Genomic DNA, 10,058 nt, shown 5'->3' with positions numbered 1-10,058 from the left:
CACACACACACACACACACACACACACACACACAAAGCCACACAACACTGCATAAATGGAAACACTTTAACTCCTTACTCATGTTTTCAGACTTCCTGTGGGTTTTACTTATGTGAATTCTCTCAATCAGCAAATAATTTGCTTAATACTATCATGTGCCACTCATCTCAGGTATAATGAGCACACCTTTAATCCTAGCACTCAGAAGGAATTATGTGAATTCTCTCAATCAGCAAATAATTTGCTTAATACTATCACGTGCCACTCATCTCAGGTATAATGAGCATGCCTTTAATCCGAGCACTCAGAAGGAAGAGGCAGGTGGGTCTGTGATTTCAAGGCCAGCCTGGTCTACATACCAAGTTCCCAGACAGCCAAAGCTAATGGTAAGATCCTATTCAAAAAATAAAAAAATAAATAATTGTGACCTACCAAATTATATAGCAGACTTCATAATAAAAACTGCATACAAATGCATGTGTATACACATAACACCAAGACATCTACTTGTGACATATTACTATAATTCGGCAAGAAAATAATTTTTGTCACAATAAATGATGGAGAAGCAAACTTTTGTTTGCATGTTTGAGTACATGTATGTAATGGACATGTAGAGTGTATACAGACAGGCACATGTGCAAGCTGCACACATCTCTGAGTACATAGGGACAGAAGACACCAGGTATTCTGCGTATCATTCGCTACCTTACTAGAAACAAGGTCTCCTTCACTGAACCTGGAAGGCCAGCAGCCAATAGGACCACAACCTGTCAGTCTCTATCCACCACAGTGCTAGGATTATAGAAGCCTACAGCTACACTAGTTTTTTCAGTAAGATATTGTAGATTTGAACTTAAGAGATCCACCTGCCTCTGCCTCTGCCTCTGCCTACCAGGTTCTGGGATTAAATGTGTGCGCCACCACACCCAGCTTCACCCAACTTCTGAAAGATAAACCTCTCATTTCACATGCTGTCCTTGGCCCCAAAACCTCTTCCTTGACTCTACGTCCTGTCACATCAATTTACCCTACATTAAACTAAACTTATTCTTCTGCTCCCTCCTACTGCTTAGTCTCAGTGGATTCATTATCAACTTTAGTATCCCCAACCACTGCACACTCACATTTTTTTTTTATTCTCAAGAAAGGGTTTCCCTGTATAGTCCTGGCTGTCCTGAAATTCGCTCTGCAGACCAGGCTGGCCTCAAACTCAGAACCTGCCTTCCTCTGCCTCCCAAGTGCTGGGATTAAAGTGTGCACCACTCACATTTTTTTTTAAAGATTTATTTTATTTTATGTATATGAGTTCACTGTAGCTGTACAGATGGTTGTGAGTCTTCATGTGGTTGTTGGGAATTGAATTTTTAGGGCCTCTGCTTGCTCTGGTTAGCCCCGCTCACTCCTGTCAACTCTGCTCGCTCAGTTCCTGATCACTCTGGCCCAAAGATTCATTTATTATTATAATTAAGTACACTGAAGCTGTCTTCAGACGCAGGGTGGTTGTGAGCCACCATGTGGTTGCTGGGAATTGAACTCAGGACCTTCGGTAGAGCAGTCAGTGCTCTTAACCACTAAGCCATGTCTCCAGCCCGCAAACTCACATTTTAAAACTCTGAAATTACTTACGTCCTTTATTCTACCCAACATAACCTCCTATTCTTGAGTTCAGATTTTTAAAACTCCATTTTCATAATACCTCGCCTATTTCACAACAAGCCATGACTGCAATATATTTTTTTAAGATTTATTTATTTATTATATGTAAGTACACTGTAGCTGTCTTCAGACACTCCAGAAGAGGGCATCAGATCTTGTTACGGATGGTTATGAGCCACCATGTGGTTGCTGGGATTTGACCTTCGGAAGAGCAGTCGGGTGCTCTTACCCATTGAGCCATCTCACCAGACCCCATGACTGCAATATTAACTTCTCAAACTGTATGTGTATTTGTCTTCATCCCCACTTTCCCCGTCATCAGATCTCCTCCATGCCCCTCACCCTAACTACAGCTTGCCTGATACATCGTTAACCATCTTCTTCTCTGCTGACCTTTCCTAGTCCCTTGCCAATCAGACTTCATATTCTTTTCTTTCTAATCCTGACTTCCTACTCCAACTTGTGTAACTTCTCCTCCTCTCGCTTTCTCAGCTTATTCCTGTGGCCTACCTCCTCCCATCACTTAGCTCCTTCAGGTTCTTCACATCTGCCTCCTTCTGTTGCTGTTGGACCACATTCACCAGGAAAGGTAGCCTCTATGGGCAAATCCCTCACACGACATTCTCTGAAATGCTAACATTCCACTCCCCTCCTAACCCTACTCCTACTTTACCTACCTAATTGCTTGCCAATTTTCTCCATTTGCAAATTATCGGACCATGTTTTGTTTTGGGGTTTGTTGTTGTTTTGGTTTTTTGTTTGTTTGCTTGCTTTTGGTTTGTTTTTTTTTTGGGGGGGGGTGTTCTCTCTAATGTAGGCCTAGTTGGCCTAGAACTTGCTATATAGACCAGGCTGGCTTTGAAGTCACATGGTACTGGGATTAAAGATGTGTGTCACCATGCCTAGCTCTTTATACTTTCTATGGACAATCCTACTCACTTCAACTGCCTTAGGTATCATCTTGGAAAATAATGCAGATTCACCGTGATTAAGTGCAGCTTTTTAATTTGAATTTAACCGTAGTCCATTGCTTTTGAGGAAGAGGCCAGTGCAGGACATTCCCTGAGGTCCTGATGCACAGAGGGGGAATTTAGTCCCTCGTGTAGAACAGGTAGGTACATGTTTGGCCAGGCCAGCTAACGGCCAGGGCCCCGGGGGAACTGTTGTTTTCCAGATCCTGAGAACCCAACTTTTCCCTTCCAAAGCCAGTGAGCACTTGGTTTGTGATGAACTTGAGATATCTTGTGTTCTCTTTGTGAAAAACTGCTTGTTAGCTTCTTGCAAACTGTCCCATTATGATAGTTTTCTGCTGACTCTTCCATTTCCCCCTACAAACTATATATAAGATGCTGTACTTCTTGGTAAACTTGTTTGGCATTAATAGCTTGTGCAAGACCTGATCCTTGCTTTCCTATCTTATCTTCTCATCCCCTGGTTATCAATCACCCTTAGGACCCAGTCGCTAAAGAACTTGCTGGTCCAGGTCACATTATACTTCTAATACTCCAAACAGATATCACCTGGACCAACTGATGCATGTTAGAAAAATATATAATAGGACACTAAGCCCTCAAGAAGAAATCAGGATGCACTCAGCTATATTTTCATTTATTTATTGGGGGCTGGAGGAGTCATACATACTGCAGCGCTCATGTGGAGGTCAGAGGACAATGCTCAGTTGTCTCTCTCTCTCACCACCAAGTGAATTCTTGTATCCGTTTCGGCAGGAAGCACCTTTACCCACTGAGCCACCTACCAGTCCTCACAGCCAATCTCTTTCTTTTTTATGTTTTTAATTGAAATAGAATTATGTCAGTTTCTCCCCTTCCTCTCCTCCCTTCAGCCCCTCTCTGCTACCCTCACTTGAAAGCCACTTTCTTCATGAGCCACAATGTACAAGAGTACACAAAGAATTTAGAAACCCTGAAGGTAGTTTGGTTTTTGGTTTTAAACCCAAACTAGTTATTTTTTAGCCACATAACTCTTTTTTCCCCAAAGTATGAAAAATTAATGTAAAATGGCAGTAAAAGACGTTAAAGATATAGATACTGTATTTAGGACCAGATTTTTAATCCTGGCCCTGTTTCTAACACTAGCTCTTGCTACAGATGCTTAATGACTCTTAAATCCCAGTTTCATCCATAAATCAAAAATAATAGGTCACTTGAAAGGGTTTTTGAAAGAATTAAAGTTTGTCAGGCAAAGAGTGCAGAAGGTGCAGTCCACCAATGTCATCTTCAGACACTTGCAAACTAGATCTCAGACTGGGATGAGCTCTGTGAGTGCGTGAGCAGGAAGACGGGAGTGTTGGACCGTGAGCAGGAAGATGGCGTGCTGGACCGTGAGCAGGAAGATGGAGTGTTGGACCATGAGTAGGAAGATGGAGTGTTGGACCGGGAGCAGGAAGATGGAGTGTTGGACCGTGAGTAGGAAGATAGAGTGCTGGACCGTGAGCAGGAAGATAAAGTGTTGGACCGTGAGTAGGAAGATGGAGTGCTGGACCGTGAGTAGGAAGACAGTGTTGGACCGTGAGTAGGAAGACGGAGTCCTGGACCATGAGTAGGAAGATGGAGTGTTGGACCGTGAGTAGGAAGACGGAGTCCTGGACCATGAGTAGGAAGATGGAGTGTTGGACCGTGAGTAGGAAGATGGAGTGCTGGACCGTGAGCAGGAAGATAAAGTGTTGGACCGTGAGTAGGAAGATGAAGTGCTGGACCATAAGTAGGAAGATGGAGTGTTGGACCGTGAGCAGGAAGACAGTGTTGGACCATGAGTAGGAAGATGGAGTGCTGGACTGTGAGTAGGAAGACAGTGTTGGACCGTGAGTAGGAAGATGGAGTGCTGGACCGTGAGCAGGAAGATGAAGTGCTGGACCGTGAGTAGGAAGATGGAGTGTTGGACCATGAGTAGGAAGATGGAGTGTTGGACCGTGAGTAGGAAGACGGAGTGCTGGACCACTGGTTTTGATGACTATATGAATCTCAGGTAATGAAGAGATTCACTCTAAAACAAAGTCAAGAAAACAACTGGGTCATGCTAAAAAGGAGGTGATATTACTCTGCTACAAACTGTTTCCAGGGACAGGAGTGATGGTTCAGCAGTTAAACACACTAACTGCTCATGCACAGGGCATAGGTTTGATTGATTGCCAGGACCAACATGACGGCTCACAACTATAGTCCCATTCCAAAGGATTTGATGTCCTCTCCTGATCACCACAAGCACCAGGAGCATGCATGGTACACATGTGTGCATGCAGGAAAAACACTCATAGACATAAAATAAAATATATAAATCAAAACTAAAATATTTGAAGATGGGGATGGTGGCGCATGTCTTTATTCTGAGTACCCAGGAGGCAAAGACAGGCAGATCTCTGAGCTTGAGACCAGCCTGGTCTACAAAACAAGTGCAAGGACAGCATATTTCTGTTAATAGATATGTGAAAAGTCAAATATACTATTAAGTAATTTCTTTAATGTTCATATTTCACAACAAAAGGCATACTGGGGGGGGCTAGAAAACTAGATTTCTGAATGGTTCTGATAACACATCCTCTGCAGAAAGGCCATTTCCAAAGGAGAGTCATGGAAAAAAAAAATTCTCTAGTGACATGAATACCAATAATTTTTATGAATCTGGGGCCTTAATCTCAAAATTCACCCAAAAAGATCTTTCCTAGAGATATAGCTAACATAAATAACAGTGTGTTTTCAGATTAGCCACTTTTTAATTCTCAAAGTTCTTTTTGTTGTTGTTTTGGTTTTTGTTTTTAAAGATTTATTTATTTGTTATATGAAAGTACACTGTAGCTGTCTTCAGACACTCCAAAAGAGGGCATCAGATCCCATTACAGATGGTTGTGAGCCACCATGTGGTTGCTGGGAATTGAACTCAGGACCTTCAGAAGAGCAGTCAGTGCTCTTAACCGCTCAAAGTTCTGTTTCTAAAAGTATATACATCAAATAAACTATAATAAGTGAATATAGCCAGGTGAAGGGCACAGATTTTGCCAATGGATAGAAAAGGCTAACATCTCCATATAACACACTAACACATGTAAATGTACCAAGCCAAGATGAAAGGTATTTATGAAGGAGGAACTGTGCATCTTAAACTGAGATTAAGATTACACCTAAAATTCTCCATTCAAACTCCCAATGATACCAGACTCTGCATTTTTCTAGTATGTCAATTTTACTTGACTCCAGGGAGCAGGAATATTAAAACAAAAACTTATCAGTGGAGACATGCATACAAAAACACCTTTATGTCTTGCATAAATATAATTTCAAAGGCAAAGAATAGCTAATATCTTTAAAATACACATGGGGAAAAAAGCTAGGCGTGGTAGCAACACACCTACAATCCTAGAACCGGAAAAGTCTGAGAGGCAGGAGACTCCTGAGCTCCAGGGCTGCGTGACCATGACCATCCCTCCAAAAAAAAAAAAAAAAAGACAAAAATATTGATAAGATCGATTGCATATGATGAGATCTTGGGAGTTCAACTCTATCAAACCGAGTCCTCAGAGATCAGTGCTCATAGCCCTCAGTTAGACACATTGCCACTGGCATACCTAAATAGATTTGGAACTGCTTAGTCTTGCTCTACCAAAATAAACCTGTATAATGAGAAAGTTTACAATGGGTTGAGCTGAGTTGTTGGTGGTGCAAGCCTTTAACACCCCAGCACATGGGAGGCAAAAGCAGGCATATCTCTGAGTTGGGAGGCCAGCCAGGTCTACAAATTGAGTTCCAGGATAGCCAGGGCTACACAGAGAAACCCTGTCTCAAAAAAACAGAAAGAGGAAAATAGGGGGTGAGGGGGTGGCAGGTTGGGCTGGCCTGTAACCCCACCATTCAGAAGAGGTAATCAGGGGGACTGGGAATATGACCCCATCCTGAGTTACACAGAGAGACCCTTTCTCAAAAACAGAAAAACAAAAGAAAACAAAAACAACTCAATGAATTCATAGACATTGTTTTATGTACTAGACAGTGCATTTCTATGCACACGGGAGCCAACTCGAGGACTTAAGAGGTCCACTTAACAGATGAGATGTATAACAATAACTTGTCGACGGGGCGGAGCTCTATCTCATTTTATACAAAAGTTAAAAGAGGTTCTTGAGTTTCAAGTCTTAAAACAATTCCAAAAAATGGGCTGAGATTTTTTTTTAAAAACAACAACAACAACAACAACAAAAACGGCTTCAAATCCATTGACTTTCGAATCACTTTTGGAAGATGCTGGAGGCTGGAAAAGAAAAACGCTATTAAACGAGCCTATCGGACGAGAGGGACAGCAGGAGTATTTATTTACTCGAGGAGCTGCGGGGCGATCCACAAGCCCCGCCTTCCTCGCTTGCAGCTTCTCTGACCAGCCAAAGGAAGGAGGGAAGCCGGCCAGGCGAGGGGTCAAAGGATCCGAGGAAAGTGACATCTTGTGCGGGGAAGGTGGGAGTGAAAGTGACCGCGGGTGCAATCGCGAGGAAGGCGTGGCAGGACAGCGGCTATAGCCAGCAGAGAAGACCGCTGGACCGAAGACAATCAAGGAGCGTGTCCCAGGAGAGGGAGCACACCAAAGGGGTGCAGAAGCGGCAGGCGGCCGAGGCTTGCCGAGAGCTGCGGGTGCGGCCCCCGAGCTCTCCATTATGCGCGCCCCCGCCGCTCCCTCCCTCCCTCTCGCCCTCCCTCCCTCTCGCCCTCCCCACCGCGCCGCGGAGCCGCCGCCAGCCGCGCAGGTAGCACGGTCGGCTCGGCCCTCGCGCCGGCTCTCCTCACCTGACGAAGCTCGCCGACGCCCAGGCCTGGCCCTGTCCATCTTCTCCTCCACCGGCTCCTCCAGGCCCACTTCCAGGCGCTGTCACCACAGGACCCCTCGGGCTGGGGAAGGAAGGGGGAGGGGAAGAGAGAAAGCCAGAAGTGGGATTCGCGCTTGCGCACTAGCCGGCGCCTCCCCCGACCGGAAGTCCCTTGCCCCTCCCACCTCTGCCAGAGATAGCGCTTCCTGGGCCTTGTTTTGCCTGCGAGCTGTCGCCTATCTGTCATTTGTTAGGCAGAGGAGACTTTCACCACGAGGGTCCCTAAGGAAAAGTAAAACTTGATTCACGATTTTTTTAACCCGTTGACTTTAAAATTTGAGTTGACAAAAATTAAAAATACAGAGTACCTCTGCTTTTATACCTTTTGAACGAAATTACCCCCAAAATATGAGAAGCTACTGTCTGTGGTATTTCTAGCTATTTGTCCTCAAGAAGCCTACTCAAACCTAGAAACCAGGACAGCAAAATGTAGTTGTTCCTGTTGTTTGGTGTAAGAAATAATCAAATATGAGTCTTTTCTATCAAAAACTATAAAGCGTGTGTTTGGTACTGTTAAGTCTTGGGACGTCTGTAATATCCAAAATAACAGTCGTGGCCCAGCACTTAGATTTCTGATAGATAAACGCTAGCATTTCCCTTGCCTAGCAGATGGGGCAGATGGCTTCTCGTTGACATATACCTGTGGTTGCATATCAAAGCCCCTAAATCCCTGTCTTAGAGTTTTACTGCTATGAACAGACACCATGACCAAGGCAAGTCTTATAAACAACATTTAACTGGGGCTGGCTTACAGGCTCAGAGGTTCAGTCCATTATCTTCAAGGTGAGAGCATGGCAGCATCCAGGCAGTCATGGCACTGGCAGAGCTGAGAGTTCTACATCTTCATCCTAAGGCTACTAGTAGAAGACTGACTTCCAGATCTAAGGTGAGAGTATTAAGCTCACACCCACAGTGACACACCTACTCCAACCAGGTCACAAGGCCACACCTCCAAATGGTGCCACTCCCTGGTGCAAGAATATACAAACCATCACAGTCCCCATCCACAAATACCCCTACCCCAGCTCCTGGCCTCTCACCTTCCCTACTCCTGCAAATGCTAAGCCCCAGGCTGTCCCAGAGCTCCACTCTAGAGGCCAAGGATTCTCTCCCTGCACCTGCCATCTGTTACTGTCTCACAATCGCCACTATTCTCTCCCACTGTTCTTCCAGTGCCCCCTTGTAGCCTCCCCCATCCTTGAAGCAGACTGATTCAGACCTTGCTGCCACTGAGAATGAGACCACCTGGGGTGGAGCCTTCAGACCTAGATGGCTTTATTGTTCTGTCACCTGCCTCTGCTCTCAGCTACCCTGAGAGGCTGAACCTGTCTTCCTGAGATATTCCTGAGATAGCCAACAACCTGTGGACTTGGCGATCTAATGCTAAACGCTCTAACAGACTAGTGCTAACAACTTAGCAACAAAGCATCAAGAAGCCTGGCTTGGCAGGGGATGGGCTTTCCCTCTATATAAGCACAGACTCTTAGTAAACATTAGGCCTTGATCAGAAATCTGCCTTGGTCTCATTACTTCTCTGCCCGGTCTCTCCTATACAGCTCCAGCCTCCCACTCAGGAACCCAGTTAGTGTGGCCGCAGGCGGCTACAGGTGGTGTCCAAACAGTGACCTGAGTAAGGGTGGATCAACTGAGAGAACACAGTCTTGGTAGACTCTACAAGAAAGATTAAGAAGAAGGTGTATCTGGCACAGTGAGCAACACTCTGTATTCATGCTAGCGCTGGCTTTAAACTTCATCTTTTCGAAATTGTTGCTGTAGGTGCAAAGGGATACAGGCTAGACTGAGTCAGCGTTGGCCCAGCGCTGATATCAGCTAGGGGTTGACAGTGGAAAATGGGAGTAAAAAAGAAACAGGCATTTTTCCTCAGTCAAGAAATGCATCAGGTGAGAGGAGTAGGGCCTAAAATAATAAAATAAAATAAAAAGAGTAAAATTCAAAAAAAAAAAAATTAGGGAGAGAGAGAAAGAGATCAAGAGAGAAGGAAAATGGATTTCGAAAGTCTCCCAGGGACAGAGGGAAATCCAGAGATGTCCGGTCTTCACTCTGGCCCCAACAGGAGACACTCTTAGATTTGGTTACATCAAGTTCTCTACCTTCTCTGTATTGTCTGTGTTTGGTGCACCAATATGTCCACGTGTCAATTCATGTCTGTCTTTGTTTCGTTGTATGAATGACTATTGTTCTGTTTCATGTTGAAAAAAAAAAAATGGTTAAAACTTTACCTGCTGGCTTTCCATCTCAGATTTAGTCAGTTTACACAGTGGAAGCTGATTTAATTTGCCCTGCACTGTAGCCAGGAGTGACACACAGCAGGGAACTCCTGCTGAAAAACTGTTTTGTTTTTTTTTTAAAAGAAGAGTCTGCAGCTTCTTAGTTCTAAGGCAAAAGAAGCTGATAGTTGGTTTTTTTCCTAGAAAATTCTTTGCAATTGGGTTCAGCAAATGACAAAGTGCTTTTTTTAATCTTAAAATTATAGCTAAAAAAAAGTAAAATTCTTTGATTGGTTTAAATTTAT

The 10,058-nt window shown here is 44.2% G+C and overlaps 1 protein-coding gene across 1 annotated transcript in view; it reads right to left on the bottom strand.

The window, feature by feature from the left end:
* The window catches only part of Senp7 (SUMO specific peptidase 7), a 107,491-nt gene extending 97,711 nt beyond the window's left edge, over window positions 1–9,780 (bottom strand). Inside the window, exons 1-2 of the mRNA XM_029544337.1 lie at window positions 9,766–9,780; window positions 6,985–7,524 (exon numbers count right to left, since the gene is read on the bottom strand). Coding sequence (XP_029400197.1) covers window positions 6,985–7,524; window positions 9,766–9,780 — 555 coding nt within the window. The remainder of the gene's footprint in view (window positions 1–6,984; window positions 7,525–9,765) is intronic.
* Between the last annotated feature and the right edge of the window lie 278 nt (window positions 9,781–10,058).

Source organism: Mus pahari, chromosome 12 (assembly GCF_900095145.1).
Source record: "Mus pahari chromosome 12, PAHARI_EIJ_v1.1, whole genome shotgun sequence".
NCBI lineage: Eukaryota > Metazoa > Chordata > Mammalia > Rodentia > Muridae > Mus > Mus pahari.
The sequence above is the reverse complement of the archived record's forward strand: the minus strand, read 5'-3'. Positions and strand labels throughout refer to the sequence as shown.